Source organism: Anopheles aquasalis, chromosome 2, assembly GCF_943734665.1.
Source record: "Anopheles aquasalis chromosome 2, idAnoAquaMG_Q_19, whole genome shotgun sequence".
In the NCBI taxonomy this organism is placed as follows: domain Eukaryota; kingdom Metazoa; phylum Arthropoda; class Insecta; order Diptera; family Culicidae; genus Anopheles; species Anopheles aquasalis.
The window spans coordinates 51,758,147-51,784,347 of NC_064877.1; the positions used below are offsets into that span (position 1 = coordinate 51,758,147).

The 26,201-nt window shown below is 40.8% G+C and overlaps 5 protein-coding genes and 1 long non-coding RNA gene across 17 annotated transcripts in view; 3 read left to right on the plus strand and 3 right to left on the minus strand.

The window, feature by feature from the left end:
• Positions 1-732: 732 nt before the first annotated feature.
• Positions 733-1,899, minus strand: LOC126570732 (uncharacterized). Its single transcript, XR_007607852.1, has 3 exons — positions 1,812-1,899; positions 810-916; positions 733-745 (listed from the first exon to the last, which is right to left on the minus strand). It is a non-coding gene; the product is annotated as an uncharacterized LOC126570732 (long non-coding RNA).
• A 946-nt stretch (positions 1,900-2,845) lies between these two features.
• On the minus strand, positions 2,846-6,050 carry LOC126570724 (phenoloxidase-activating factor 2-like). Its single transcript, XM_050228700.1, has 5 exons — positions 5,791-6,050; positions 5,539-5,688; positions 4,915-5,098; positions 3,403-4,123; positions 2,846-3,340 (listed from the first exon to the last, which is right to left on the minus strand). Exons 4-5 carry the CDS (start codon positions 3,682-3,684, stop codon positions 3,137-3,139), a joined length of 486 nt encoding a protein of 161 aa, XP_050084657.1. The 5' UTR covers positions 3,685-4,123; positions 4,915-5,098; positions 5,539-5,688; positions 5,791-6,050; the 3' UTR covers positions 2,846-3,136.
• A 2,383-nt stretch (positions 6,051-8,433) lies between these two features.
• On the plus strand, positions 8,434-10,203 carry LOC126570720 (replication termination factor 2). Its single transcript, XM_050228696.1, has 3 exons — positions 8,434-8,568; positions 8,655-9,026; positions 9,093-10,203. The coding sequence occupies exons 1-3, from the start codon at positions 8,500-8,502 to the stop codon at positions 9,561-9,563; spliced, it is 912 nt and encodes a 303-aa protein (XP_050084653.1). The 5' UTR covers positions 8,434-8,499; the 3' UTR covers positions 9,564-10,203.
• Positions 10,204-10,301: 98 nt separating this feature from the next.
• Positions 10,302-14,598, minus strand: LOC126570701 (nonsense-mediated mRNA decay factor SMG8). 7 transcript variants are annotated; one of them, XM_050228653.1, is made up of 7 exons: positions 14,478-14,598; positions 14,096-14,203; positions 13,592-13,982; positions 13,344-13,482; positions 12,427-13,284; positions 12,243-12,344; positions 10,302-12,178 (listed from the first exon to the last, which is right to left on the minus strand). In XM_050228653.1, exons 3-7 carry the CDS (start codon positions 13,639-13,641, stop codon positions 10,433-10,435), a joined length of 2,895 nt encoding a protein of 964 aa, XP_050084610.1. In that variant the 5' UTR covers positions 13,642-13,982; positions 14,096-14,203; positions 14,478-14,598; the 3' UTR covers positions 10,302-10,432. The 7 variants fall into 7 exon arrangements, with proteins under 7 accessions (XP_050084610.1, XP_050084612.1, XP_050084608.1 ...); XM_050228655.1 differs by lacking the exon at positions 14,478-14,598 and having other exon boundaries at positions 13,087-13,284; positions 14,096-14,261; XM_050228651.1 differs by lacking the exon at positions 14,478-14,598 and having other exon boundaries at positions 14,096-14,261.
• Positions 14,368-22,967, plus strand: LOC126570697 (polycomb protein Sfmbt). Of its 5 annotated transcripts, none has more exons than XM_050228638.1 (7): positions 14,368-14,458; positions 14,945-15,102; positions 16,037-17,018; positions 17,770-19,140; positions 19,228-19,667; positions 19,749-20,076; positions 20,217-22,967. In XM_050228638.1, the coding sequence occupies exons 1-7, from the start codon at positions 14,452-14,454 to the stop codon at positions 21,068-21,070; spliced, it is 4,140 nt and encodes a 1,379-aa protein (XP_050084595.1). In that variant the 5' UTR covers positions 14,368-14,451; the 3' UTR covers positions 21,071-22,967. The 5 variants fall into 5 exon arrangements, with proteins under 5 accessions (XP_050084595.1, XP_050084593.1, XP_050084596.1 ...); XM_050228636.1 differs by lacking the exon at positions 14,368-14,458 and adding an exon at positions 14,683-14,842 and having other exon boundaries at positions 14,930-15,102; XM_050228639.1 differs by lacking the exon at positions 14,368-14,458 and adding an exon at positions 14,683-14,842 and having other exon boundaries at positions 14,930-15,102; positions 16,172-17,018.
• Positions 22,968-23,898: 931 nt separating this feature from the next.
• LOC126570706 (uncharacterized) overlaps positions 23,899-26,201 on the plus strand; it is a 29,315-nt gene continuing 27,012 nt past the window's right edge. Inside the window, exons 1-2 of one of the 2 annotated variants that reach the window (XM_050228668.1) lie at positions 23,899-24,075; positions 24,207-24,666. In XM_050228668.1, coding sequence (XP_050084625.1) covers positions 24,515-24,666 — 152 coding nt within the window. In that variant the 5' untranslated portion in view covers positions 23,899-24,075; positions 24,207-24,514. Of the gene's footprint in view, positions 24,667-26,201 lie in introns of both variants that reach the window. The other variant, XM_050228667.1, reaches the window with a different exon arrangement.

Here is a 26,201-nt window from a genome sequence, read left to right on the forward strand (position 1 = left end):
AACCAACGAGTCAGTATTTATGGATATAGAAGATTAAGCTGCTGAATGTTTTTCTTTCCAGCGCCTGTTAAAGAAAGTTAGATTTCGAAATGTTCAATGCAATAAGACGAGCACATCCGTACGAAATAATTGAAAACATACGACGACTCAATGAACTCGTAATCCAGGACGAGGGAAAACACACCAATCAAACATTAAAATATAGAAACTAAATAACAATAGAACACAGGTTTAAGGTAACCTAGGTTTGTTTATGTCCGGTTTGCAATCCATTACCATTATCGAAAAGCTGCAATTCAATGATGTTTGCGTTTTGAATAATAAAAAAGAAGGAAGCCTTTTCGGGGACATAAAGCGAAAGAAATCATTTTTATTGCTCGTATTTAAAACATTTATTTACAAGTTAATGTTCATCGTCGATTAGAAAATTAGAGTGCCACGCAAAGGAACCGTGGGGTCCTGTCTGTGATCCGAAATCAACGAAGTCACTACCGTAAGCATCAACATCATGAAAGTTGGGAACATCTTTAGCAGCAACGGATGCAGCGACACTTCTGCCGGAATAATGGAAAAAATCTTAAAAAACAAACTCGTATTATTATCTGCTTTAAAACGATACTGCAGTACAAACGAAAGCAAGAAAAATATAATAAATATCATTTTTTACCTGTTTTTCCAATAAAAACTGCATTACATGCGAACAACAATAAATAAAAAATAAGTATCTTGTAACTCGTGTTCATATCTGTAAGTATAACACGCAGAATGAGCCGTACTTTTTACGAGAAGCTTTCTTTTATACGATTCACCTGCATTTTCGCTGCAAAAAACATTGCGTAAAATGGGATTTGCGGTTGATTGATCTCAGCGAAAAATCAATTACCGACGTAATATTGAAGGTTCAAAATTTAGAAACCTATTGCGCAGCAGGAGAAATTTGAAATACTCATAATATCTGGTAAAATCTATATTATTGATTAAATTTTATTCTGCCGTGCACATGAAGCACACCGAGCAAGCCCCCATTTCTCGCATTTCTGCCACCAATCCGGAACCCGGGCAGTAACGTTAGCCTTGGAATAGTCAGTGTTGAAATCAGTGGAATTAAACAAACAATAAAATACTAACTGTTATAGTTTCACTAAAGGAAGAGAACTATATTCATGGCACTATACTCCTTGCTTTTCCCGCTCGATGCATCAACCTCAGCCTCCATGTCAACCGAATTTTTCTGCAACTTTTCCATAATTTTCTCCCCCTTCTTTTGCTTTGTTTCCTTAACCTCTTTGCGGTCTGTGCGTTCCTTCTGGCCTAGCATCTCTTGGAATAGTTCGTCGCATGGGTCCCCCCGCGTACCTCGCGTTCATTCTTTTTGAGCTTTGCATTCAAATCCGACGTCCACTGGTACATGCAGTTTCCTCAGATCGCTTGCATGTTTTTTGACTATTGTAACAGTAAATAAAGACTAGAAACTACCCTAAACCTTTTGTCTTACGTACCCGTCATTATATAGACCCGTCATTGTATTTTGACCCATTCTGGTAGAATTAGGTGTAGCATAAATGCCGGTACTTCTAGTGTTAAAATGGTGTAATTTCATAATCAAAGTCCTATTGAATGTGGGCAATTTCCTTCTGAAACGAACTTTTTCGACAATACCTGTAAATCGTATTATCCTGCTAGTAACTGAAGCGGTTCTCTTTCCCCGTTCTTTCTCTTTATCTCTCATTCTTTGGTTTTTGGATCAAATTTGGCTTCAATTACCGTAAAAGAACTTAAAACCAAGAGGTTCATTTAATATTACCATCTACCTGCTTTGAATTGGGAGGCATGGAGGAAAGCGGAGGGTGAAAGAATGGAATAAACTCCGGTTTGATCTAACCAATCAATTTAGAGACCCCAAAAACATTGGAAATGACACCCATATTGTCAGGCAAGAACCAATTTTCATGCGGTATATCTAAAGGCTCTGGCAGACTGGTTGCGATACGTGCGGTAACTGCGGCGAATCTGTACAAAATCGCAACAGTGCTGCAACTGCCGCTCGTGCCGCATCCAAATGGTGTGTGGAGTAGCTATCAAAACGAAGTTATTGTGTAATATTTGAATAATGGTGTAACTATTTCGGTTACTTTTCTGGTTTTCAATGAAACTATACATAAATTGAAGGAATATTAAGCATTTTTTGGCTGAAAAATGAAAGTAATTATTTTAAGTTAAGACATTCGATCGATGCAAAAGCGATATATTGGTTTGTTGGTCACATTTAATATATTAATGTTGCGTTTCTCGCTTCACAGGCTTGGAGAATATTTTTTTGTTATTACTTGTTATTTCAACAATGATTGAACCAACTGTGCAGCATGAAAAGTGAAAAATGTGTTACAAAGTCCAAGAAAACAAATGTAATATTAGTTTTTCCTTAAACTATTTACTCATTTAATTGCCTAGAGGCTATATTCTGTCAGAAGAAAACGTTTTTTTACTATTTTAACCCCGTAAGATCAGCAAAAGAAGCGAAGGAAAGACACTGTAACATAACACCTTTGCTTGCTTTGCTTGCTGCGGTGGTGACCAGTCTGAACGCGCATCTGCCGCAAGTGCCGCACGTACCGCAACCAGTCTGCCAGAGCCTTAAATTCCAGGGATTCCACGTTTCTAGGGGAAGTACACGGAATGATAACACATGAAAATTTCCAGAAAGGCTGGTGATAAGGCTAGAGAATGCCGCCAAACAGTAGCGCTAACACGCACGAGGCACAACCGAAAAGAAACACGGAACAACTGCAGGTACTTGCGGAGTATTTTTAATGAATTATCGAAGCATTAATCCAAATTTTCAATCATTTCTTCAATCCAACTAACGTAGTTGCTAACAGAAGTGTACACCCCAGGAATGTCTAGCCCACCGCATCCTATGCCTCAGGAAACGATTCCGGCCAACTTGTAGCTTCCATCGGCCGTCGGACACACCAACGGAGATCCTCCATCACCGTTGCACATGTCGACACTCTTTTCGCCTCCCGCGCACAAAAATTGGTTCGGAAGCGCAAAGTGCTCCCCAAGTCCGGCCTGTACCAACAAACTGGAACATCTGGATTGTGGCAGCACCGGGACGGTTATCATTTTCATTATGTTAGAGTACACCCCCGCCGACCGTACCCCAACCCGTCGATTCACATCGTTGACCTTCGAAGCGGCCCGTGCTTTGAGGCAGACAGATCGGTCGAATATGCTGATCGTACGTGACGGGATCGCTGAGCACCAATATGGCAATATCGTTTTCGATCGGTCTAGGTTTATAGCTCTTGTGAATGAATATATCAGCAACAGCAACATCCTAGGGAAGAAAAATGAGATACTAAAATGGGGGGAAAATGTCGAAACACTATGACTTCTTACCTTATGCGGTAGGGGCTCATTACTGGTACTAACATCCCACTCCCCTAGACGGGCAATCAGATTCAATCGTCCGTGCACATTATGGGCGGTTGTAATCACGATTGTTGGATGAGTAAGCGCTCCTCCACAAAGGTATTCAGATGTGCCGCCTTGCGTTTTTCGCACCGAGACCATCCACGGATACTGCCCAAACTGTGCGACCGTATCATTATGCTGGAAATCATACACTAAGCCCCGCTCGTTCTTTTTTCCACAAAGTACTTCGGATGGTGATTCCTGCATACGTTCTACGTGATTGCCTTTACCGTCATTGCAGTGTATTGCGGCCCTCCCCACTGTTGATTGGTGTAGCTGGAATTGTTTTCACCGTTCACTCTATGACGATGATCTTTTCTTCAACCTTCAGCCTTGGAACGGTATCGGAAACCGACGCACGAGTGCTAATTAATTTCGGCAAAATCGGATTTACGCCGATTCTGAACATTTTTGGTTAGATGGATTAAAGACGACTGTTTGAATTCGACTCGGTGGTGGTTCAGGTTTAAGTGGTGGTGGATTAAGATAGATCCACTAAATAAAAGAGAACAAACCGGAACGGTCAATTCTAACGGACGCGCGAGCGAATTCTTAAAGTTTATTTCGGTTTTCAAACAACGGCAGCTATGCGTACGAGTGCCGGTAGCAGCATATCAAGCAATTTCACCGATTATTGTATCTAGATCTGAAAAGAAAGATAAAAATGAAATCACCCACACTACTGCTTCAAAGGAAGTTATCCCAAAGCCATTGGGTTTTTTTCCCCCCCCCCCCCCCCCTCTCATCCTTAGCCGTGCCATGACACCTGATTGTGGCATGGCACGTTACCACTCCACACGACGGGGACGTGGATGAGGCGGAGTTAGAAGAAGAATGCCCCTTGAGGCCTTCTTTTTCTCATTGTGGAGCAAAGCTGAGCGAGCATGTCCCGCCCAGCTGAGCGGATATCGCTCTAGGTTTTCAACCTACTGACCTACTCAGAGTCTGATGATGGCACGACGAAGTCGGCGAATCTGTCGGTATGGATATTCATGTGCCTAACCATATCTTCTTTGGTTTGTGTTTTTCTACCACACAAGTCACATTCAAATTGGTATGAATGGGGTTTTTGGTGCTTGTCGCGGAACTTTTCATCGCTAAAAGGTGCATTACAAATTGCGCATCTGCATTTATCTGTAACATGTGTTTTTACTCTGTGCGAATTAAGATTATAAGAGGTTAAGAATATTTCATGACACTTTTCGCATTTAAAGCGCTTTAATTTTTCCCTGCGTGAGATCTTTCCATGAACTTTTAACCAGTGCTCGCGCAAGGATTGGTAGGATGGAAAAGGTTTTATGCAAATGTCGCAAACGACTCTATAACTGCTGTAGGGTAGGGTATCCAATTCATATTCGGCCCTATGAGCGTCGTAGTGCTCAATTTTTTCTTCTATTGTTTCGAAACGTTGCTCGCATTTTCCACAAGCATAGTTACCTGCTGCATGTTCCTTTAAATGCATTTCGATTTCCTTTTGTTTATCATCTTCAAACTCTTGTTCGCAGTATGGACACACAAAGGGCAAATTATTTTCTTCAACCACACCTAAGGCTCGTAGCTCGTCTTCGGTTAGTTGCGTTCGAAGAACGCCTGGTGGAAAAATTCGTAAGGCTGAACCATCCTGCAATAAACAAAAGGAAAATTAGTATGCAATTAAGCATGTATATTGCTTGATTAATGTTAGAGATTATTAAAATTTATGCTTTACCAGTGCTAGCAATAACAATACCAGAAAGTGCTTTACGCCACGCTTCATTCAGCAGTGGATCTCAAGAAACCTTAGTGTAGCCGAAATATGTTTCATCTAAACAGGCATTGAACTTAACTGGGATTAAAACCTTCCATTACGAAGAAAGTAAATGTATTTTCGTCAATTATGGAATGAAATGTTTGGAGATTTCATCTTCCTTTTTTCAAAGTGTGCGGCATGCAGCTTTTTATTGCATGTACTTGCAAAATTTTATTTTGTTTAATTTTCTTTCTTTCAAAAAGGCACTTTCTCTCTCGGTGGGGTCTTGACCATAGTGAATAAAATGTATCCTTCGATTTTCCTTTACTTACCGCCCGCTGTAACTCATTGTACTGCTCCCAGGAAATTGGTGCAGGGTCCTGCGGATTCACCTCCTCCATACTTGTAAAGCACTATTAAATATGTAGAAATTTAACTATGGAACACTTTCTTCACTAGCTTGGTACCGTTTAATCCAAAACCTATAACACCGAAATAATTTAGTAAATACGTAAACTACCTTAGTAAAAACGGTGTAAAACAGATCAGAGAAACAGAACAGAGTAAAAATCGCACGCACTAACTCGCAATTTTCAAAGCGTTGGCAAAAGCCGGAAAAAGTTTACGGCACCCACAACACCGGGAAAAAACTCAATTGTCCATAACCTCACAAATGTCACTGGCGAAATAACGAACGATCGGCGTGGGTGGTTGAGTTTATGTGGTTTTCTGCAAACTCTATCTCACACTAATCACCGGATAATAATCGCACTCCACTTTCTAAAACACAAAAAAACAGTTTTCTAGCACACTTGATCACTCTAAAACACAATGTTGCTCGACTGGATATCGCTGAACGAAAGAAAGGATCCTGCGTGCGCCGTTCCTTTTTGTCCCTTCCGGTGCCATCGTTCGGCCTCACGCACACATACTTACGCTCTGCCACCCCCTTCCTGTACATTAGGTGCATCCAGTGGTGAAAAGAGTGGCATGATGTTCGTGCAAAATTAATCCTTCCTTTGCCTCACTATATTTCCTGTTTGTGGTTTGCATTAATAGTGAGTGATCATTACTAGCGTTTTTAATCTTTTTCTTCGGAAAAAAGATCCTATTATTCTCACAAAAGTCGATAAAAGTTCAGTGTAATTCGGATTACGCGTCTCAACCCGGTCATGTAAACATGTTCAAGCGTAAATTAATTTTAGGTGCTTAGGTGCTTATTCTGTAACTTGCGATTACGATGGCCTCTAGGCGATGATTCATTTGGTTCATTTTGTGTTCATTTTGGTGTTCACGATCGCCTACTGTCGAGTGCATTTTTGTGATCGACAGCTGGCGTTTTGTTTACATCGAGCATCGATCTGAACGGTTGGATCTGGAAAACAGTTGTAGCGTCCTGATTGTGCATCAATAATTTCTTCCTGCTAATCGTATACTATTATTACAAAGGTTAAGTCGTTTTTGATACAGAAAAAATCAAGTTAATTCACAGTTTTACTTCAAACTGTCATTTTGAATTGTTTATTGTTTTCGAAACGTTTCGAAACAACGAGTTGAAGTTTCGAAATTCGCATGAATCATCGAACGCCTGAGGCCATCGTAATCGAAAGTTACAGAATAAGCACCTAATAAGCCGGCGATACATGAAGCGTAAACTCTCGTATAGGTGCTTATTCTGTAACTTTCGATTACGATGGCCTCAGGCGTTCGATGATTCATGCGAATTTCGAAACGTTTCGAAAACAATAAACAATTCAAAATGACAGTTTGAAGTAAAAAAACTGTTAATTAACTTGTTTTTTTCGGTATAAAAACGACTTAACCTTTGTAATAATAGTATACGATTAGCAGAAAGAAATTATTGATGCACAATCAGGACGCTATAACTGTTTTTCAGATGCTCGATGCTCGATGTAAACAAAACGCCAGCTGTCGACCACAAAAATGCACTCGACATGCAGGCGATCGTGAACACCAAATGAACACAAAATGAACCAAATGAATCGAACGCCTGAGGCCATCGTAATCGAAAGTTACAGAATAAGCACCATAAACTCAGAATGTAATGCCAAAAAGTTTACATTTGCCGTTTACACGGTGTAAATAGATTATAGGTCCACGGAGCATAAATCCTAGCGTAAACGCTGTTTGCAAGCGATTTGCCCCACTACATTTCCTGTTTGTGGTTTGCATTAATAGTGAGTGTTCATTACTAGCGTTTTTAATCTTTTTATTCGGAAAAAGTATTATATTTTTCTCACAAAAGTCGATAAAAGTTCAGTGTAATTCGGATTACGCGTCTCAACCCGGTCATGTAAACATGTTCAAGTGTAAATTAATTTTATATTTAAGCCGGCGATACATGAAGCGTAAACTCAAGCGTAAATATAAAATTAATTTACACTTGAACATGTTTACATGACCGGGTTGAGACGCGTAATCCGAATTACACTGAACTTTAATCGACTTTTGTGAGAAAAATAGAATCTTTTTTCCAAAGAAAAAGATTAAAAACGCTAGTAATGAACACTCACTATTAATGCAAACCACGAACAGGAAATGTAGTGGGGCAAATCGCTTGCAAACAGCGTTTACGCTAGGATTTATGCTCCGTGGACCTATAATCTCTTTTACATCGTGTAAACGGCAAATGTAAACTTTTTGGCATTACATTCTGAGTTTATACGAGAGTTTACGCTTCGTGTATTCCGGCCTTTATGTCAAAAAGATTATAGGCCCGCGGAGCGTAAATCCGAGGGTAAAAGCAAGCGTAAACTCAACACCAACATGAAGCGTAGCGTTATGATGAATTGAATGTTCTACAATCGCTAATATACAGTAAAAACATCTTAAAATATATAAAAAGATGTTCAGAAATCAACTTATCTCGTCGATTTATGTTTTTTGTGGCCAGAAACACATGTAATTGATGTAATAGCATAGTGTAATTGCAGGTGCCCGAATGTAATTGCATTTGACGTTTCGGTATAAACTTTTATGCGATTATGCCTGCCACACGAAGCGTAAACTTTTTGGCATTACATTCTGAGTTTATACGAGAGTTTACGCTTCATGTATCGCCGGCTTTACACTCTGAGTTTATACGAGAGTTTACGCTTCATGTATCGCCGGCTTTACGCTTGAGTTTACGCTTCATGTATCGCCGGCTATACACTTTCCCCTAAACCGCATGATATCGTGAGGTACCACTTGAGACCGCTGATCTCATCGCTGAACGCTGAGCGCCCGATTGATTTTCTGGTGTGGTTTTGTTAAGGTGTTTTAAATAAAACATGGGTTGCGATGGAGGGACTATTCCTCGTCGAGACGAATTGGTGAAACTGAAAAAGAAACCAGAACAGGTATAATTGGCATGTATTTACATTGTACTCCACAATATACTGTTACTATATCCGTTTTTACTTACTTCTCTCATGAAAAAACGCAGAAAGACAAGGAGTCGGAAAGACAATATCGCTGGAAACATTGTGCTTTAACACAGCTAAGCTTGCAAACCCCAATCGTCATGTGCGCTTTAGGAAGATTATATTCCAAACAAAGTGTTATTGAAGCATTATTGGATAGAGAAAAGATGCCAGAATCGTGCAGACATATCAAAACACTAAAGGATATTAAAAACCTTAACCTTACTCCAAACCCAGCCTACGACGAAACAAGAGGTGGCCAAAGTTCCCCGTTTATCTGTGCATTGAGTGGGCTAGAAATGAGTGGACTTTTCCGCTTTATAGCCCTTTGGACTTGTGGATGTGTTTTTTCGGAAAGAGCTCTTAAAGCCATAAAAGACAAATCTTGTCCAGTCGTAAGTTTCGGGACCAAGTGCTGGATCCAGTTGGATTTTCATGCTAACCTAATTTTCTATTTTCAGTGCCAGGTAGCGTTCATCGATGATGACATAATTATCCTGAATGGATCTGAGGAAGAAGTTGGACAAATGCATTCGAAGCTGCAGGCTCGTGATGCACGTTTGAAATTGGAAAAGAAAATTAAGTCAGAGAAAAGAATGAAATCAGCGTCAACTTCAACTTTCACTCTGGCTGGATCATCAACTTCAAGAGCGACAAGTTCCAGTTCAGATAACACACATGCAAATCTGACTACAAATAATGAAGAAATATGTAAAACTGTCGCTATTGGCAGGCCAACTACCTTGAACAAACGAGCACTAATTAGCGATAAAATAGGAGAGGATCCAGTGTACAAGAAGTCTAAGGATGATTACAGCGTTGCCAAAGATCCTAAGGCATCCAAAGTGTACAAATCATTGTTTACTTCGCACGAGAGTGAAAAAGATCAAAAACGTGCGCACTGGGTAACGTACAACCCTTTTTACAATTAATTTCGGTTCAAAAGGTGTAATGATTTTGTCTACTTTTAAAAAATCTCTCGCGGATCTGTTAGCGGAAAGCCTATAGTTGCAATTTCATTTCGATTAAGATTTGCTTGTACTTGTGTGTTGAGTGTTTTCTTTGGATTGTAGGCGCAATTTTTATATCTTCGTTAGTGTTGTATTTTCTGTTACAAGGGTATTTACGAAAACTCTAAAACTCTAAACTCTAGAAATATGAATTAATTTCTTCATAATAATTTAACTGCAACTGTTACTCCTGCAGTTGTACGGCACGTGGCCGATACCTACCTACGCAGCAATTAGTATTTAAGAGGGCGCTCGCGGCCGCTCATCCTCTTTTTATGTCTCTTCCCGTTTCACCTTTCGATCTGTTCGAAGAGCACCTCGGCCTCCAGGCAACGGGCCCTTTTATTTGGCCAACACTTGATATGCGAAATAAACTTTTCATTTGGTGAAGGCGCTTAGGGCAATTCCGGCAATTCTAAAAGCGACTATATTGGATTATATGTAACCCTACCACTTAATTGTAAAGAGATAATCTAAATCTAGATCTTATTTCATCAGTTTAACGATTCGTAAGTAAATTCATTAGAATATTCGCAAAAATATAAATTCTCTATGATATTAATGTGTGGCTTATCAGCGCATTTTGTGTTTTACATTTTAAACATGTTTAAACAACATGTTGAATCAACATCAACATCATCATGGTTCAAGACGGTACAATTTAAATAAGGCTTGCTTTATTATTTCTTATCATGAGATGACACTATCCGCGTAAAAAATTGAAAAATTCACATCCTTCCAAAAATAAGTGGTTAAAACATCACATAGATACATGCAGCACAGTAGTGCAACTATGACCCCAGGAGCGATTCTTCGTTTAGTTCATTTTCTCGAATATCTCGAATCATGCCTGCTATTAGAACACCGTGTATAATAGCGCTATTTGGATTCACGCTATTTGCAGCGGGGGGTTCTAATGGTCCTGCATCTCCTTCATACACAAACGGCAAACGCAAAATCCAGTAAGAGCTTTGTGTTAGCTTAATAGGTTGCGCCAAGCCTGTATTAAATGTTAAGCTACTTTGCATATTGTTTTGAAAGATTTTAACCTTCGGATCTATGATTACGTTCACTGGTGCTTTAGGTGTGATAATATGTACTCGCATTAGTTGTGCCGTATTATTAATTGCATTTCGACATGGACAGGGAAAATAAATCGGCATATCGTTGAACACTACGTTGCTACCGCTATCTCGTGCGATTTCTGCTGCACTGCGTAGGACACTATCCTGTGATGTCATGAAAAACCGATGTCCTCGAAGACATTCGTATTCGACTCCTATAAAAATCTTAAGCGTAAATGAGTTATTTCGTTCAAATGACTTAGAGGAATGTAAATTCGTTTTCTTGCGCAGGCGTATCTTTTCATATGAAGCAGCCCATGATTGTGCATGCTCCAGTCGAACATTAACGTCCCAAGGTAGCAAATAATTCGATCCAGATATAAATCCACTCTGTACATGCTCGGGCAGGCCAGTATTGTGAGTGTAAATGGAACTGGAACCAAGGCAAACAAGCGACCAGGAAGGAAAACGGGGCAGTAATCCAGCCGGACTTGCTGCATGAAGCATACCAGGTAAATATTCCGTAGTAGATGGATATTTCAATGAATCAATCCTGGATTCTAGTGCTTTCGCTGTAATTGGCTCTACAACCGATACTTTGATCATCATTTCATCGCTCTGATTCTGTGAATCCGTTTTTCGATTCTTGTATATATTATAATTTTCTACATCAACAATTTGCTTAGTGTTTGTCTTATGGTTCAAAGCGAAATCTCTTTTATAAAGTTCTTCGTTCTGACTCTTTGCTTGGGCACTCTCACATGTTCTGTCTGGTGCATCGTAAGAAATGGTGTTGAAACTGAAATTTGTGAAACAGTTTTGACTACGTTCACTGCTTGACAGAAATGGCGAATCTCGAGCCGATCGATGCATATTATTTATGTCCGAAGCTGTCCGCCCTGTGCTATCGAACGTCATCAAGTTAGACAAATTTTTGTTTATAAACTCGGCGGCCCGAAAATCACTAGTAGACGGCTCGAAGATAGGAAATGGCACATGTTCCAACCTATTGCAGTTACTACAGCTCTTGGCCATAATTTGATAAAACTCGTAGTTTGCCTGTCTGATCGTGTAAGGATCTTCTCGGTGACCTTGTATTCTACCACAGTTGCAAGAGGACACAAAAATAACACCACTCGAATGCTCCGACAGATCCAGAGGTTTGTGCTTACCCATTAAACATGGGTTACCACGCAGACTTGGATATTCACACTGCTGTTTACCGCTCATCCAAATCGAATTGCAGTAATCTTTCAGTTTTTCAACGGATGGCTTTAATTGTGGTCCTCGAACATATTGGACAAGGAGATGCAGGGCATCTTGATACTTGGATTCATGATAACTGCTACTATAGTGCATGGGAAGCATTTCATTATATTTGAGCATCGCCAGCTCTAACCCCTGTTCTCCTACCTCGCTAAAGAATTGTTCTTCAATGTCTACAAGCGCGTGGAAGTTTTCCAAAAAAGATTTCTGAAAAAAAACAAATATCTATTATATATTTTTTAATTTTCACATTTGTTTATATAAAACATACATATACTGGTTCAAACCCGTTGTAGGATGATTTAGCGGGATCTTCTATAAAAATCTGGTACATGAATTGAAACATTTCATACCAAAGACCAATCGATGGAAGCTGAAATTCCAAGAAAAAAAAATGAAAATTTCATTATCATCAAGCACTGCTTAGACTACTTAGAGGTTTTTAATGCACGTACAGTTCCACATTTTGAGTGTTGCTTACTACTGGTAAATTTTTCGTCCAACACTGGTTCAAGTGTATCAACTACAAGCATTTGCACTAACTCCAATATGCTTCGATTGTTTCTTCTCTTTTCTGAATGATCAAACTCTACTGTAAAGTCAGGAAATCCGATAAATTCATACGGTTTTAATTTGTTCATCAATGCCCCATCGCGTTCGCGGATTATGGCTGTTTGACTCGAATTATTTAAGTATGTCGTCAAAATCATCATCATATCTCTTGTAGGATTTTTGTGTTGTTCTTTAGTTTGAGTGTAAAATACAAACTGTTTTCCCTTCGGTAAAGAAAACAGTGACATAGCACTGTTGTTTGTAATTATAAACTCATTCCGAAGAGTCTTTGTTATAAAATCTTCGAGCTTAACTTCCAAAGCTTGAATATCTTCTTTAGAGGGTGTTTGTAGTGTTTCGGGGAGGTTGAGCAGAAAAATCAGTCTTGGACTAGCTAACCGGCATTCTTTTCCCATGAAGGATCCCACGCCAGCATTTTTTAGCATTTCCGGTAGGAACTTCAGCACGTATTTCTCTCGTATTATTTTCAAAGATTTGAACAATGATAGGTAGGACAAATCGAATGTCACTGAGGTCTCCACCAAGATCAAAATGTGACAAACCTGCAGGGCGAATAAAAGAACGCGAGCGTAACGAGTCCTGATCGCACTGTTGAAGTTAATAAAATGGGCTGGAGGATGTGAGGTGTTTTCACTCATCATTTCTTCAGCTAACTTTAGCATCACAAAGTTATCAAACGTCGATTCAAAGTGCAAGAAAAGCGTGTCCCCCTCAGTACGGAAGTAAAATTTAACACGACCCTGCAAATGAAAAAATCAAATGAAAAAGATATTTACATTTGCAAAACGCTTAGCTTTACATCGATACCGGCTATATCCTCTAAGTTCGGTTGAATATTAAGCACACCAAACTCGGCTAGCTTATTGCAGTGTGCTTCATTTGATTTTCCAAGCACACCCACTATGACCATCTGTTTGCGTTTCGAGAATACAGTTTCCCTGTTAAAAAGAAAACGGATTGCTATAGATACTGGAACCTAGACAAATAGCACATGGCACAAATAGGGTAACAAGCACCATGACTGAATAATGACTGAGAATAACTTACCACATGTCTCGAGGAACGTCTGGATAAACGAAACTGTTTAAATGATCCATCTTTTATGCTGGCTTTACTATCTAGTGATTTAGTATACTCTTTAGTGTTTAGTGTTCTTAAATGACGATTTGCCCCAGTACGGCTCTTGAACCCAGCTTCCTCGACCTTCTCAAGCTACCCTGAGGATATAGTCTCTTTTTTATGTTAGGGACCGGCTACTATGGCCATATGTCTCAATTTTGTGTCTTTTTGTTTGGGTTCTTTTCTGGTGTTGCTGCCTTCGTTGATGTTCTAGTTCCACAGTGCCAGTAGCCTTTGCAAGAGATCAACTTGGGAGCCCCGTCTTAGATAGCTGATAACTTTGCTCACAGACGGCTAGTTGACTTCAGAACTTGTTTATCTGAAAATAAAGAAATGAACCATTTAAACAATCATCGATAGAAAACGAGAAACGAAAGGGATTTCGATTTATCTTCAACTTTTGGTTTCCCCAGATTCAAGGAAAATACATACTGCACGGACGTGGATGTCCCGGATTTGAGCTGCTTAGGTGCACCCGGATCTCGGCCGCAGATTTCTGTGCTATCTACAGATGATTGTGAATTGGTGGATTGGTTACTACTTCGTTGCAAAAGGATTTAGAATCCCACAACGTAAAATGTAAAAACACAACGGAACGTGCCCGGAAACAGGAGAAAATGGGAGAAAATGTTAGCCATCTAAAACACCCGCGCCCAGTGTGCGACTTGCTGAATGCTGAATGGCTCGGCCGGATTTGTAGTTTTTTTTTGGATGGACGATGTAAGGAGAGATTGGTGAGACGGAGTAAAACGCAAAAGTTTCGATGGAAATTATGAGCGGTGGAAACTATGAACGGTGAGTGATTTACAAGTACCAGGACGTGGTTCAGGTCAGGGATCAGGGACGCGCGAACAGTGCCCCTTTTTGTCCTCCGCAGCAGAAATCTTCGTGCTTTCGCACGGTCCGCGTCCCTCCCGTGGCCAGTTTTCTCTTCATCCTTGTAAGAGTGAGAAAGGCCGTGAAACGCCTGAAGAGAGAGCGAGATACCGCCATAGTCCGCCTGACAGCCACAATGTCGGCGGAGTCGGGATCAGCTCGCCTGCGTTCTACCAGCAGAAGCAGGAAAAAATGTTTGAATGGTGGCATGGGAAACACGGAAAGTTGAAGTGAGAACTAAAGAAAAAACAGTGAAGATTTGCATGCTCCTTGCTGCCCATTGTTTTGTGAAAGTGTACAATGGTGTGTTTGCGCGGGACGTACGCGTCTGAGCACGCGTCTTTAAATCGTTCACAAATCCTCGAATTCACAATGCCACTATATTTAAAGTGAACATCATTTCAGCTTTTAATCCAGTATTACCTAGTATGAATCCCCAAGATCTCAGTACTATGGTTTGGATGGCACCGATAACTTCCGCGTTAGACGAAAACTTGGCCAACTATTACCCTCTGCCCTCTGTGCCGAATGCTATGGAGTCCGCTCAGCAGCCTCACGCTTTGGTAAGTGCACAAATCTTGAAACTTCTCAATCTTTTTTTAACAAACATCGATAGTCTGCTACTAAAGAACGTTTGGCAATCAGACACTCTCACTATTTCCGGGTAGCGTTTCAATGGAAACGAAGAGTGTTTCTTTACCTATCTATCTTTCTGTGTGCATGTCAAATCGCAAGGGCGAAAGGCAGCCTTGTCAATTTCCGTTCGTTCGCACCTTGATTCAATTCTGGCTACTTACTACCTATCCAATTTTATTGTTGCTTGTTTTACCACAGGAAGGGAAACCGAATTCTGCTTGTTCTTCAGGCGCTAATATCAGTTTTCTAATTTGCATTTTCTTTCTCTCCCATTTTCTCATTTGTTCTATGCTTGTTTCGTTATTGGATGTACCACAATTGTGTTTACGGATTTGGTGTACCCTCGCGCGATCGTCATCCTGCCAAAAAACCACCATCACCGATCATCATCGTTACCATCACTGTCGCCAACATCTGTGTGATTAATTGGATCATAATATTTTGATCCGGCATTCAATATTTGCTAACATTTCTGTTCATGAATTTTGCTACAATATGTTTTTACACTGCAATATATACTCCCACATGTTGCCATTTGATTCCCTTTCCACCATTCATATCTTTCGGTTCGGTGGTTTATACTACAATCTTTTCGTTCAATATTTCATTTTGTTTACTGATTCTTACAATCTTTTCGTTCAATATTTCATTTTGTTTACCACTGTTCAATATTTCATGTTGTTTGTGATTTTTTTGACCGGCTATTAACCCTCGTTCTTTTTTATGTTCCGCGTTGTATGTGTTTTGTGTTCATGTAATACGATTATTTTTTTCTTTCTTCGTAATGCGCGTTGTAACGGTGTCACTAAATGCGTACAATATTCGCTGAAAAACTCATCCCGGATCTCCATAACAATGCAGCAGGACATGAGCACACTGATCAGTGAATATAACGGCCATGTAACTGCCATTCCCACGCCAACGGGCATCGCAAACATCCCGAGCGGAGCTACCGAACACCTGACATTGACTAATCAGGAATTATTCAATCTCCAGCAGCACCAGCAGCATCACCACCAGCAGCAACAACTTCTACAACAGCAATTGGCTTTGGGCTACGGTTTCATAGACCAAAACGGTGCGCTAGCGTCAGCTTCAGGGGCAGCTGCAGTTGCTCTGGGTGTTACTGCGCAACCACCACCAGCAACGGCAACTCTTGGTTCGGCCGCAGCACTAGCTGTTGGAGAATTGCAAATGCTTGATGACCATAATGCTGAAAGTGAGATGCCTGTTAAAGGAATGGATGAGAATGCGACAATCGCAGCAACCGGTGTTCCTTTGGCAATCGGGACGGATGATACTGACGGTATACCAGGTGTTGTCGATGGAGAACTTGAACATGCTCAAGAGCCAATAATGCAACCATTCGGACCGTACAGCCAAATGATTGATAGCAGCGGTGGTAGTGATTATTTATCGAGCTCGGTGACGGCACAGGAAAGTTTAATGCATTTTAAACTTATGAATGACTCGCAGTTGCTGCAAGGCCATTTCTTAGATTACGATATGTCGCAGGACGACGGTTCGAATAGCAGCAGCAGTGGTGGTACAATTGGCACAAATAATAACAACCAGTATAATGAGGATGCAAGCTCCTCCATGGTGGATGGCGCCAAGATAGGGAATGGGCGCAAATCACGTTCCACCAAAATACATCACCGTCCCAACGATTCGGATGATCTGCCGCCGCCGTATCCAAGCATGTACGCTGTACAAATGCCAGAGCGATTCGCCCATAAAAAGATCAAACCATTTAAGCGGCCTGGTTTGGTGTTGAAAACACCAATCGCATATAAAGGAGATATCGATCCTTCAGTGATACCAATAGAACGAGACGGGATGGGTAGGTTTTCATTTGTTTGGTTACTTTAAGTGTTGATTTATACATTATATTTTGTTGACAGTTTTGCTTCTTTTTATTTAGTTTTATTGAGATTGTTATTCCAGTACGGTTCCATGTGATCACTCGCTCGGTGTCCAAAATCCAGGCAGAAATCTCATTTTTAATTGCCATGGCATTATCATGATATCATGATACAATATCTATATTCCCTGTACGATACAATTCTTTTTATAAAAAAAAAAAACTAAGCATCAATCAAATTTTGGCACAATAATCGTCTTATCGTCTTAGTTATTTCTCGAATTCTTATCCTTTCTGCGTTCCTCAGTTTCGACAAAGAATGTCTCACGTTTACTTACATTAGCATTAAAATGCATCTAATCTATTCCTAATCACTCACACTTGTTTTTTCGGTTCGGAATTTGAATTGCAGACAGAAGCTCTCTTTCCAAAGAACAATAATGAATATACCTGACAATAATATCTTTCAAATATATATAATCGTTATATTTTTCTATATGGTATATAACAGAAGTCACAATTAAAAAGTATCCTATGTACTGCCTTCACTATATATACCTTTATACACCTTTATTGGGGTATTGATAGCTGGTAATGCACTATGAAGATTCAACACAATGATGTTATATATTGTATTGGCTTGTATAAAAAAAATGTGATACGGGGGATTATTTGATTTTGCTATGAGACTAACTGTTATTTCTTCTTTTTCTTTTCATTTCGTTTCCAGCAATTTGCGAAAAGTGCGGCGCAATCGGAGTGAAGCACTCATTTTACACCAAACAACGGCGCTTCTGTAGCATGTCATGTTCTCGGTCGTTCGAATCGTTGCGAGTTTTCAATCCATCTCCGTATCGACCTGGAAACGGTAGCAAATGTTCCATAACAGATTACGGTGAAAACAAACAGCATCAGACGACGTGCGTCGGAGAAATCGGCGAAGGTACTGTTTCCGTACCACCCGACCAGTTAATTAACGAAATGGATTGCGCCTCTCAAGGCGCCAATGGACAAATCGATTGCAAAGAATCGATTTTGCTGCAACAGGAGCAAGAAGAACTTCTTCAACAAAAGCACCAAGAAGCGGAACAAGTACAAACAATTGGCCATCGTTTCAAGATGTCAGTTAATAATGGGGAAGGAAGCGGTCCAGCTAGTGGCCGACAAGCTGCCGTTTTTCCTACACCGTCGATCGTTAGTACCAACGTTAGCAATAATAGCAACAACAGTAGTCAGGATGAAAACTTGAGTCTTACCAGCATTAACAGTGCTGCAACTATCGCTCAGGAAATAATACCACAAAATGAGATCCCACAACTACCCAGCGGGGACCGGTTGCCTTCACCTTGTCCACAGGATGATCGTATCAACAGCATTCGAAGGAAGCCAAACGAGTTCCATAATTCGTACGACTGGACGCATTCCTTATCTGACCGAAATTTCTTGGCCGCACCTGTCACTTGTTTCCGCCATGCTCCTGGCTATGACATGTGGCCCAACGTGATAGTTGGCATGAAAGTAGAGGTGGAGAACACAGATTGCGATGTTGTTCAACAGCCAGTGCTAGGCGGAACACCACACAGCTTCTGGGTTGCATCCGTGCTACAAATTTGTGGTTACAAAGCACTGCTACGTTACGAAGGATTTGATGCGATGGAATCATCGAAGGACTTTTGGGTAAATCTTTGTTCCGCCGAAGTCCATCCGGTTGGATGGTGTGCGACACGAGGCAAACCACTTATACCTCCGAAAAGTATAAAAAAGCCAAACCCCGATTGGAAGGAGTTTCTTGTGAAACGTCTCTCGAATGCTCGCACACTTCCATCAACATTCTACAACAAAATCAGTGATAGCTTTCGGTCACGATTCCGAGTCGGTTTAAACCTTGAGGTGGTAGACAAAAATCGCATCTCACAAGTAAAACTTGCCACAATTAATCGTATCGTCGGGAAGAGACTGTATGTGCGTTATTACGACAGTCCACCGGACGATAATGGGTTTTGGTGCCACGAGGATTCACCCCTCATTCATCCGGTTGGTTGGGCCACCACAGTTGGCCACAACCTTGCTGCACCTGATGAATACATGGAGCGAATGAACGGTAATGCTGTCTCTAACGATTATCTTTTTTGTTTACTTAATTTAATTAGTTTAATCGTTTTCTGTACGTGCTTCTTAACACTCACAGCGGCAAGTGATCAAATTCTTGAACCAAACGAAGACGATGCAACGATGGATCTGTTCAAAACGAATTTCTCATTTGAGGAGTACTGCTACGATGGAAGGCAGACAGGGTTTGAGGAAAATATGAAATTGGAGGCTGTAGATCCACTGAACCTGTCTTCGATCTGCGTCGCAACGGTGATGTCTGTGTTAAAGTTCGGTTACATAATGATCCGCATCGATTCTTATGACCCCGATGTAAACGGAGCTGATTGGTTTTGCTATCATGAAAAGTCGCCCTGCATATTTCCGGTCGGGTTTTGTGCAAAGAACAACATCACACTTACACCACCGAAAGGTTATGACCTGGGCAGTTTTACCTGGGAGCAGTATCTGCGTGATACCGGCAGCAGGCCTGCCACCGAGGATATATTTCATCGAGAACAGATCCGGCAACGGTTTCAGGTATAAAATATTTTATGTTATTTTTTATTTCATCCATCCCCCTTAAAACCATGGACCCTTTAAAATGTGTTTGCTCCTTAGGTTGGAATGAAGCTGGAATCCGCTGATCTTATGGATCCAAGACTTATTTGTGTGGCAACCATTTCACGAGTGGTTGGAAGGTTGCTAAAGGTGCACTTCGATGGTTGGGACGACGAGTACGATCAATGGTTAGACAGCGAAAGCCCCGACATATATCCGATCGGCTGGTGCGTACTCGTTGGCCACAAGCTTGAAGGGCCTCGTATTCTCCCGAAGATACCTCCAACGCAGAAAGTATCGCCCAAAACAACCAAGAAGGGTATAAAAAGGAAGAAGAAACTTAAAACGGAACCAATCGGGTCACACAATGAAGATTGTGAGTTTCGTGGTAAGTTTTTCTTGTGTTTCCTGTGTACGTTTTTGTTTTCGCTACGCCAGCCGTATTATATGAATTAATGTTTATCTTTTTCAACCTGTTTGAAAACATATATAACAACTGTAGCGCATTTTCCGCTTTTATTTTAACAGCTCAACCTGCGCCAACAACCCGAACAGCTCGTATTAAGAAGGAACAGCAACATTTTGAACAGCAGAAACAGCTATCAACGACGCAGTTGGAGTACAGCGCTCATCTCACGGTGCCCCCTTCCTATCAGCAAGGCTATGGAGATGTTAGCACCACGCTACTTTTGAATGAACATTTGAACCCAGCACACGGCGGGTTGCTGCCATCGTCTCTTCAAGCTTTTATCAAACATGAACCTAATCATGATTCATCTACTACATTGTTAAGTGGCACTAGTGCCCTTGGGCCAATCTTTGACCATTCTACCGGCGCAGATAGCATCTACGGTGATGAGCGAACTGAGGATGAAGATGGAGAATCAAGTTCTGCCACAGGGCTTCCTTCGACCGCTCCGTCATCCGAGATCGCCGATAACGAACTGGAAAAGATAATTCCTCGACTGCTTAATCAAGACATGATGGTGGTCAATAGCAATTCTCCTGACTCCAGTGTCGTTGGATCTGGGATGAGCAGTAATAGTCAAACTAATTCCAATGGCAGCAGTGGTTCCGCAGCTACCGCACCCGCTTTCGGCATTACTAGTAGCAATCAGATTTGCCCAGAAAATTGGGAAGTTAAGGATGTAGCCACGTTTCTTGTGATCAACGACTGTGGCGTTCATTCGGAGCAGTTTGTACAGAATTGCATTAATGGCAAACGATTACTGGAACTGAGTAAGGATGATATCATCACGCTGCTCAGTCTTAAGGTAGGGCCCGCGCTCAAAATCTTCGATCTCATCCAGCAGCTTAAGTGCAAAATAGATCCGCTAAAATCACGTCATCTTGCAAAAGGTGGAAGCAAAAAGTTTCTATAGTTACAGCTATTCTGTACATCAGGATAATAATTGGTCCAAAGCATCTGATCACCCAATCCTTAATAGACTCTGCTATATATTGTCGATGTACGTTGCTTTTTTCATATTTGGTTTTCCAAGCAAATAATCTGTTTTATTAATAGATTAGAGTATACCTTTTCCTCGGAAGATATTCGTGAAAGCATTCTTACATCTTTTTCAAAACTATTGCGCAGATTTAATCAAATCCTTTTTTCCGCACAGAAAACCAATACGCAGATACAAAAGTCAACAGATTGCCGATTGCGAGATTGCCTAAGTATCATGGTTTTGTACTTCCTTTTCGTAGATCTTCCTTTTAGTAGATATGATAAAAGGAAATTTATAGAATTATTCCTAAACATACTTATACTTCCATCCTTTCGAACCCTTTTCTAATAATACATTCGATTGTATTATGCTTGAATAGTTAATTCATTTTTTGTGTCTTCAATAGCATTGGAAAAGAATATAAAAGCTCTATTATGGATTGGAAATGAATAAAATTGTTAACCCAGTGACTAGACTTTTTTACTTTGCATTTTGAATAAAATTAAACAAAACATTTTTTGAAAGGCGATCAGGATGTTTGAAGTCTCAGTGGTTGCACCCACGGTGTAATCGGTGTGTGCGGTTTCCTTACAAAACTTTTATTTGATTATTTTATTTTTCTATGTAACAGACGGGGCGGGCCCGGAATTTATTAGCTTAATATGCCGGCCCCAGATGTGGGATGTGGGTACAAAACTTTCATCAGATCTGGGAATATTATTTCTACCACTTGTAGAAATCAAATCATCAACAGCGAAAAGCACAAAATCGGAATCGGATTAACTGAAAGCAGGAACTCATAGTTTCAGGGAAATTCAGCACTGCAAATACATGTCTGAATGTAGAATAAGGCACGCTTTGTTCTATGCTAATATTATTTTCAAAAATGTCCTTATCTTTTCCGATGCTTAAACGAAACCATATCGTCAACAAAAACCAGCACTCAAGCTAGCAAATTATACAAAACAATAATGACTGAACACAGAATTATATAGTATCAGTAAGCGAATAGATCTGTAGTAAACAACAAGTGCCAGCAGAAAAGATTCAGCTTGAACAATATTTCGCAAAACAAACACAACGCGAAACATGTTTTCGCGGTGATTGGGTTGAAGTAACTTTTCTAGATCTTTTTCTGTTTTCTGTTAAAGCCCCCCAACTTGTATAGGGTTACATAGATAGGTTGGTTCGAGGGTAATTTGGTAAATTAAAAAAAGACCCAAAGTATAGAATAAAAGCAGTAAAACGTGCATCAAAACATATTGCCATCCTGGACAAATAGCAAAGGCACGATGAGGCGAACGAGCTCACGTTGGCCCACAGGTTTGCTAATGAAGATAATGGTTTGAAGAACGAAATAGCGCTTACGCAATAGTGAAAATGATAAATGAAGAGCATTTTCATCGTAGCAGCATGGAAAAACGTATTGTTTGCACCAAAATGAGTATCCCAATAACAACTTTGAAGAATCGATCTGTAGAAAGAGATCACTCAAAAAAGAGGAGAACAAAAATTCGACATTCACTCCGAATCATGTTGGGTGGAAAATTGGCAACGGCTATTATCACCGACGCCAAAAATGACTGTAATTATTATGTTAAGTGGAAGTAAACGGCTTCACTTCCAGTATAAGTGTGCATAGATGTGCATGATAAAAGCATGATTATGATAAAAGATTGATATTGGTCAGTTAAGATATATACAAAAATATAAGAACTGTAAAGATAAATAGTATAGATGCGAAGAAGCAAGTATCATAGACGCGGTGCGCAGCGTTATTTGAAACCGTGCTACTGCGAGGGCGAGTAAATATTTTACTAAAAAAGAATTAACTTTATGGTTACTGATGTCCCAAGAAACCATCCGAAAATATTTTTTGATGCAAAATGAGATCAAAACTTAAGAAACTGCAACTCTTGTTTGCATTAGTAGGTCTAGCAGAAGGTAGGTAGAACAAAAGAAACCGCAGATTAGAACGGGTTCCTATATTCAAAATTCATCTCTAACTTTGTTGCTCTTCCAGAATCACCAAGAGCATTTTAGCAATATCTGCAGCTCACTTTCACGACGTCCGGAATTCCGTATGGCCTTGCTGTTGACCGAGATACGGCTACTTCACCTTCAGTACTGGGACGTTTTCTCAAAGTCCGCCGCCGACACTAGCTTCTTCTAGCGTACCACCGGAACTACCGGTGGATGAGTTCCTTTCCGGGTTAACCTCATCAACAGCAAGAGCGGCCGGGACCGGCAGTAAAATTGTTAACGCATCTTGTGAAGTAACAGTAAGTAGTTTCTTAAGCTAGGCGGCGTGGTAGTTAAACGATGATCGACTTGCCGGTGTTTAGGCTGAAGGAAGGTTCTTGGCCGGCAGAAGGTGTCGTAAAATTGTGTTTTCCGTAATAATCAGTGCTTTTCAGTGCCACGAATGGTTTTAGTGTTGCTCTAATAGTGATACATGATATATAAGCAACAAGCATACAACTATTACGAAAATGCTTTCTGACGCTCGACAGAACCCTTTAGGAACAGCAACTACGTCATCTACTTATTGTTTGTTTGTGTTTGTGTCGTCGAACGTCCGATCCCACCAAACTCACCACCGTCCGATCCTCATCGCCCTACCCCCCCCCCCCCCCCGCAGGCGCGGTGCGGCGATACCGACTCTCGAACCCGTGCTCCTAAACAATCCACCGTGTGTGTCTGTATTTGTGTTCTCGTAACGGGTACGCCCCGAAAAAGATGGGTTCGGAAAAGTAAAAATCATCAACCGGGAACGCCAAGCACGCGTGTTTTCATCGACAAAATCGGTTCAATTGTTGTCCTATCTATCGCGTTCTATTAGTTTAGGCAGCCAGGTGGCAAAATTGTTTGCGATAACGACGCTTAAAACGCGCCACTCACGGCGCGAAGTGCACAAAGATAAAAACTGTGAAAAGGTGCGTCGTTCGTTCCATGGCCCATCGCGCCGTGCGCGCTAAAACGGAACGGCAGCGTAAAAATGGCGCCTCAAAGAAGTTCTAGCTTTAGCGTTAGCTGGTTTCTTTTCATTTCCTGTGATTACCAATAGATCGCGCGAAGGGCTAAAGTGGGTGTCCCAAGTTCCAGTGATTGTGGGCGAGTGAAAGGAAAGAGGCGGAAAATTTCAATAAAATAAACATCCTTCTGAAAGGAGGTGCGTTGTGCGTAGTTTGTGAGCACCACGGTCCGGGCTCTGTATTTTAGCGTGGTGTTATTGAAATGTGCAGTTGTGCCTGGATGTTTTAGAAAGACGTAACAATTGTTATAGCAGCCAGAAGCATCGTGAGAAGCATCTCACGCCTCGGCGTCGGAAGCGTTTACCCCTATGCGTACGCTTGAAGGTGCGCATCAAGGATTATGTCGGCTGAAGTTTGGAGTGAAGAAGAAGAGACTCCGGAGCAAGAGAGCCACGCACAACCGGAAGCACTGAGACAGCAGTTTCGCCAATCACGGCTGCTGCAGCTGGACACAATGCAGGATATCGTTTGCGACGAAACAGACAACGTGAGGTGAGTGGTCGCTGGCTAGCCACATCGTCGTTCCCATCCACTCTGACGGCACCGGCGGAGACGGCCTAAAATCAATAAAGTTTACGCGATGTTACTCTACGCCCAATCACGGCATATGCAGGAATTACGACGCAGTGGAGTCTTGTCTCCACATCCTTTGGCAAAAACTCTCCTGAGGTTCGGCTCGTACTATCATCTTATTGGTTCGGGCGATGTGGTTCGCATAACATAAGATGGTAGAAAATGATAGAATGCGTACGTGACTGTCTCGTCGCGGACGGTATTCGTGGTGTTCATCTCTCGCTTCGATTCGTTCTTGGGCGTCAGTATCTGTCGCTGCGATTTCGTTTCGGGACTGTTGTATCCAGTTCATAGTTGAGATGTTATATGTTACGCCTTGCCAAGGAAATCCGTTATGAGCAGTGTGATCCTGTTTTGTGACCGATCATGCTTTTCATTTGAATCAAATGGGTTCAGGTGGTATTTTTTAGATATTTCACACCTCGCCTTTTTATAGCGAGCTAACGAGAATGACGATTGACATTCGATTCGCAAAAAAATCAACGATATGTTTCGCAACTAATGTCAGCTGTTAGATGCCGAATTGGAACATGTGCTCATCGGTTATCAATTTGTTATCCATCCACTATCAGTTCGATTACATAATGTGTCTAATGTTCGATTATTCGAAGTGGAGATGGGAACGGGTAAGTGGTTATGATTTTTTCCACTAACACAGATACCTCGCATGGAATGCTATAAATATGTTTTTTACTAGGCCTAACATAGGCTGAAGTAGTTATTGGATTTTTAGTTAAACAGAGCAGTTTAGAAGAGAATCTTGAAGCAAAAACTAATTTAATGGATTGTTTTTTGGTATTTGTACAAAAACACAATGATTTCAAACAATGTTTAGCTTGATGTTGTCGAAAATTTGACAGAATTTCTGCTGCCAATTTTACCAAAAAATATAAAAAGGCTTTCTCCTTCCCAAAAGGATTTGCTCAAATAAAAAGCATGACGGGGTCGCACGGTGTACAAACCATTTTAACAGTCAGCTGTTGTTGCGCCGGCTGATCATACAAGGCCACGCGTTGCCAGCTGTTCTATTTCCATCTATTTGAATGTGTGTGCGTGTTTGTGAATATTTGTGCGGGAGAAACGTTTTTTATTGATGCTTCAAAGCTTTGCTTTGTTTCGTGATATTTTTAAGAAATTGTTTCCAGTTCTGCAATACAATTTTTCAACCCAAATGTAAGTTAATCATTTTTAATTCTTCTTTGTAATACTAGTTGATTGGTGTAAAAAGGTTGTGTTCCCAACCATATGGATGATAACATGAAGCGTCATAGACATCCTCCCGATACCAAAACTGCGCAAACAACTATTTTTACAAATATATTATGGCGGACCGCGTCTGCTTTATCTTTGATACAATTTTTCCTTTGTCTACGTGTATATTTCATGCCTGATTATTGGATTATGCATCGGATATTCCCTACACGTAATATCTGAGAGAATAAGATAACATATTT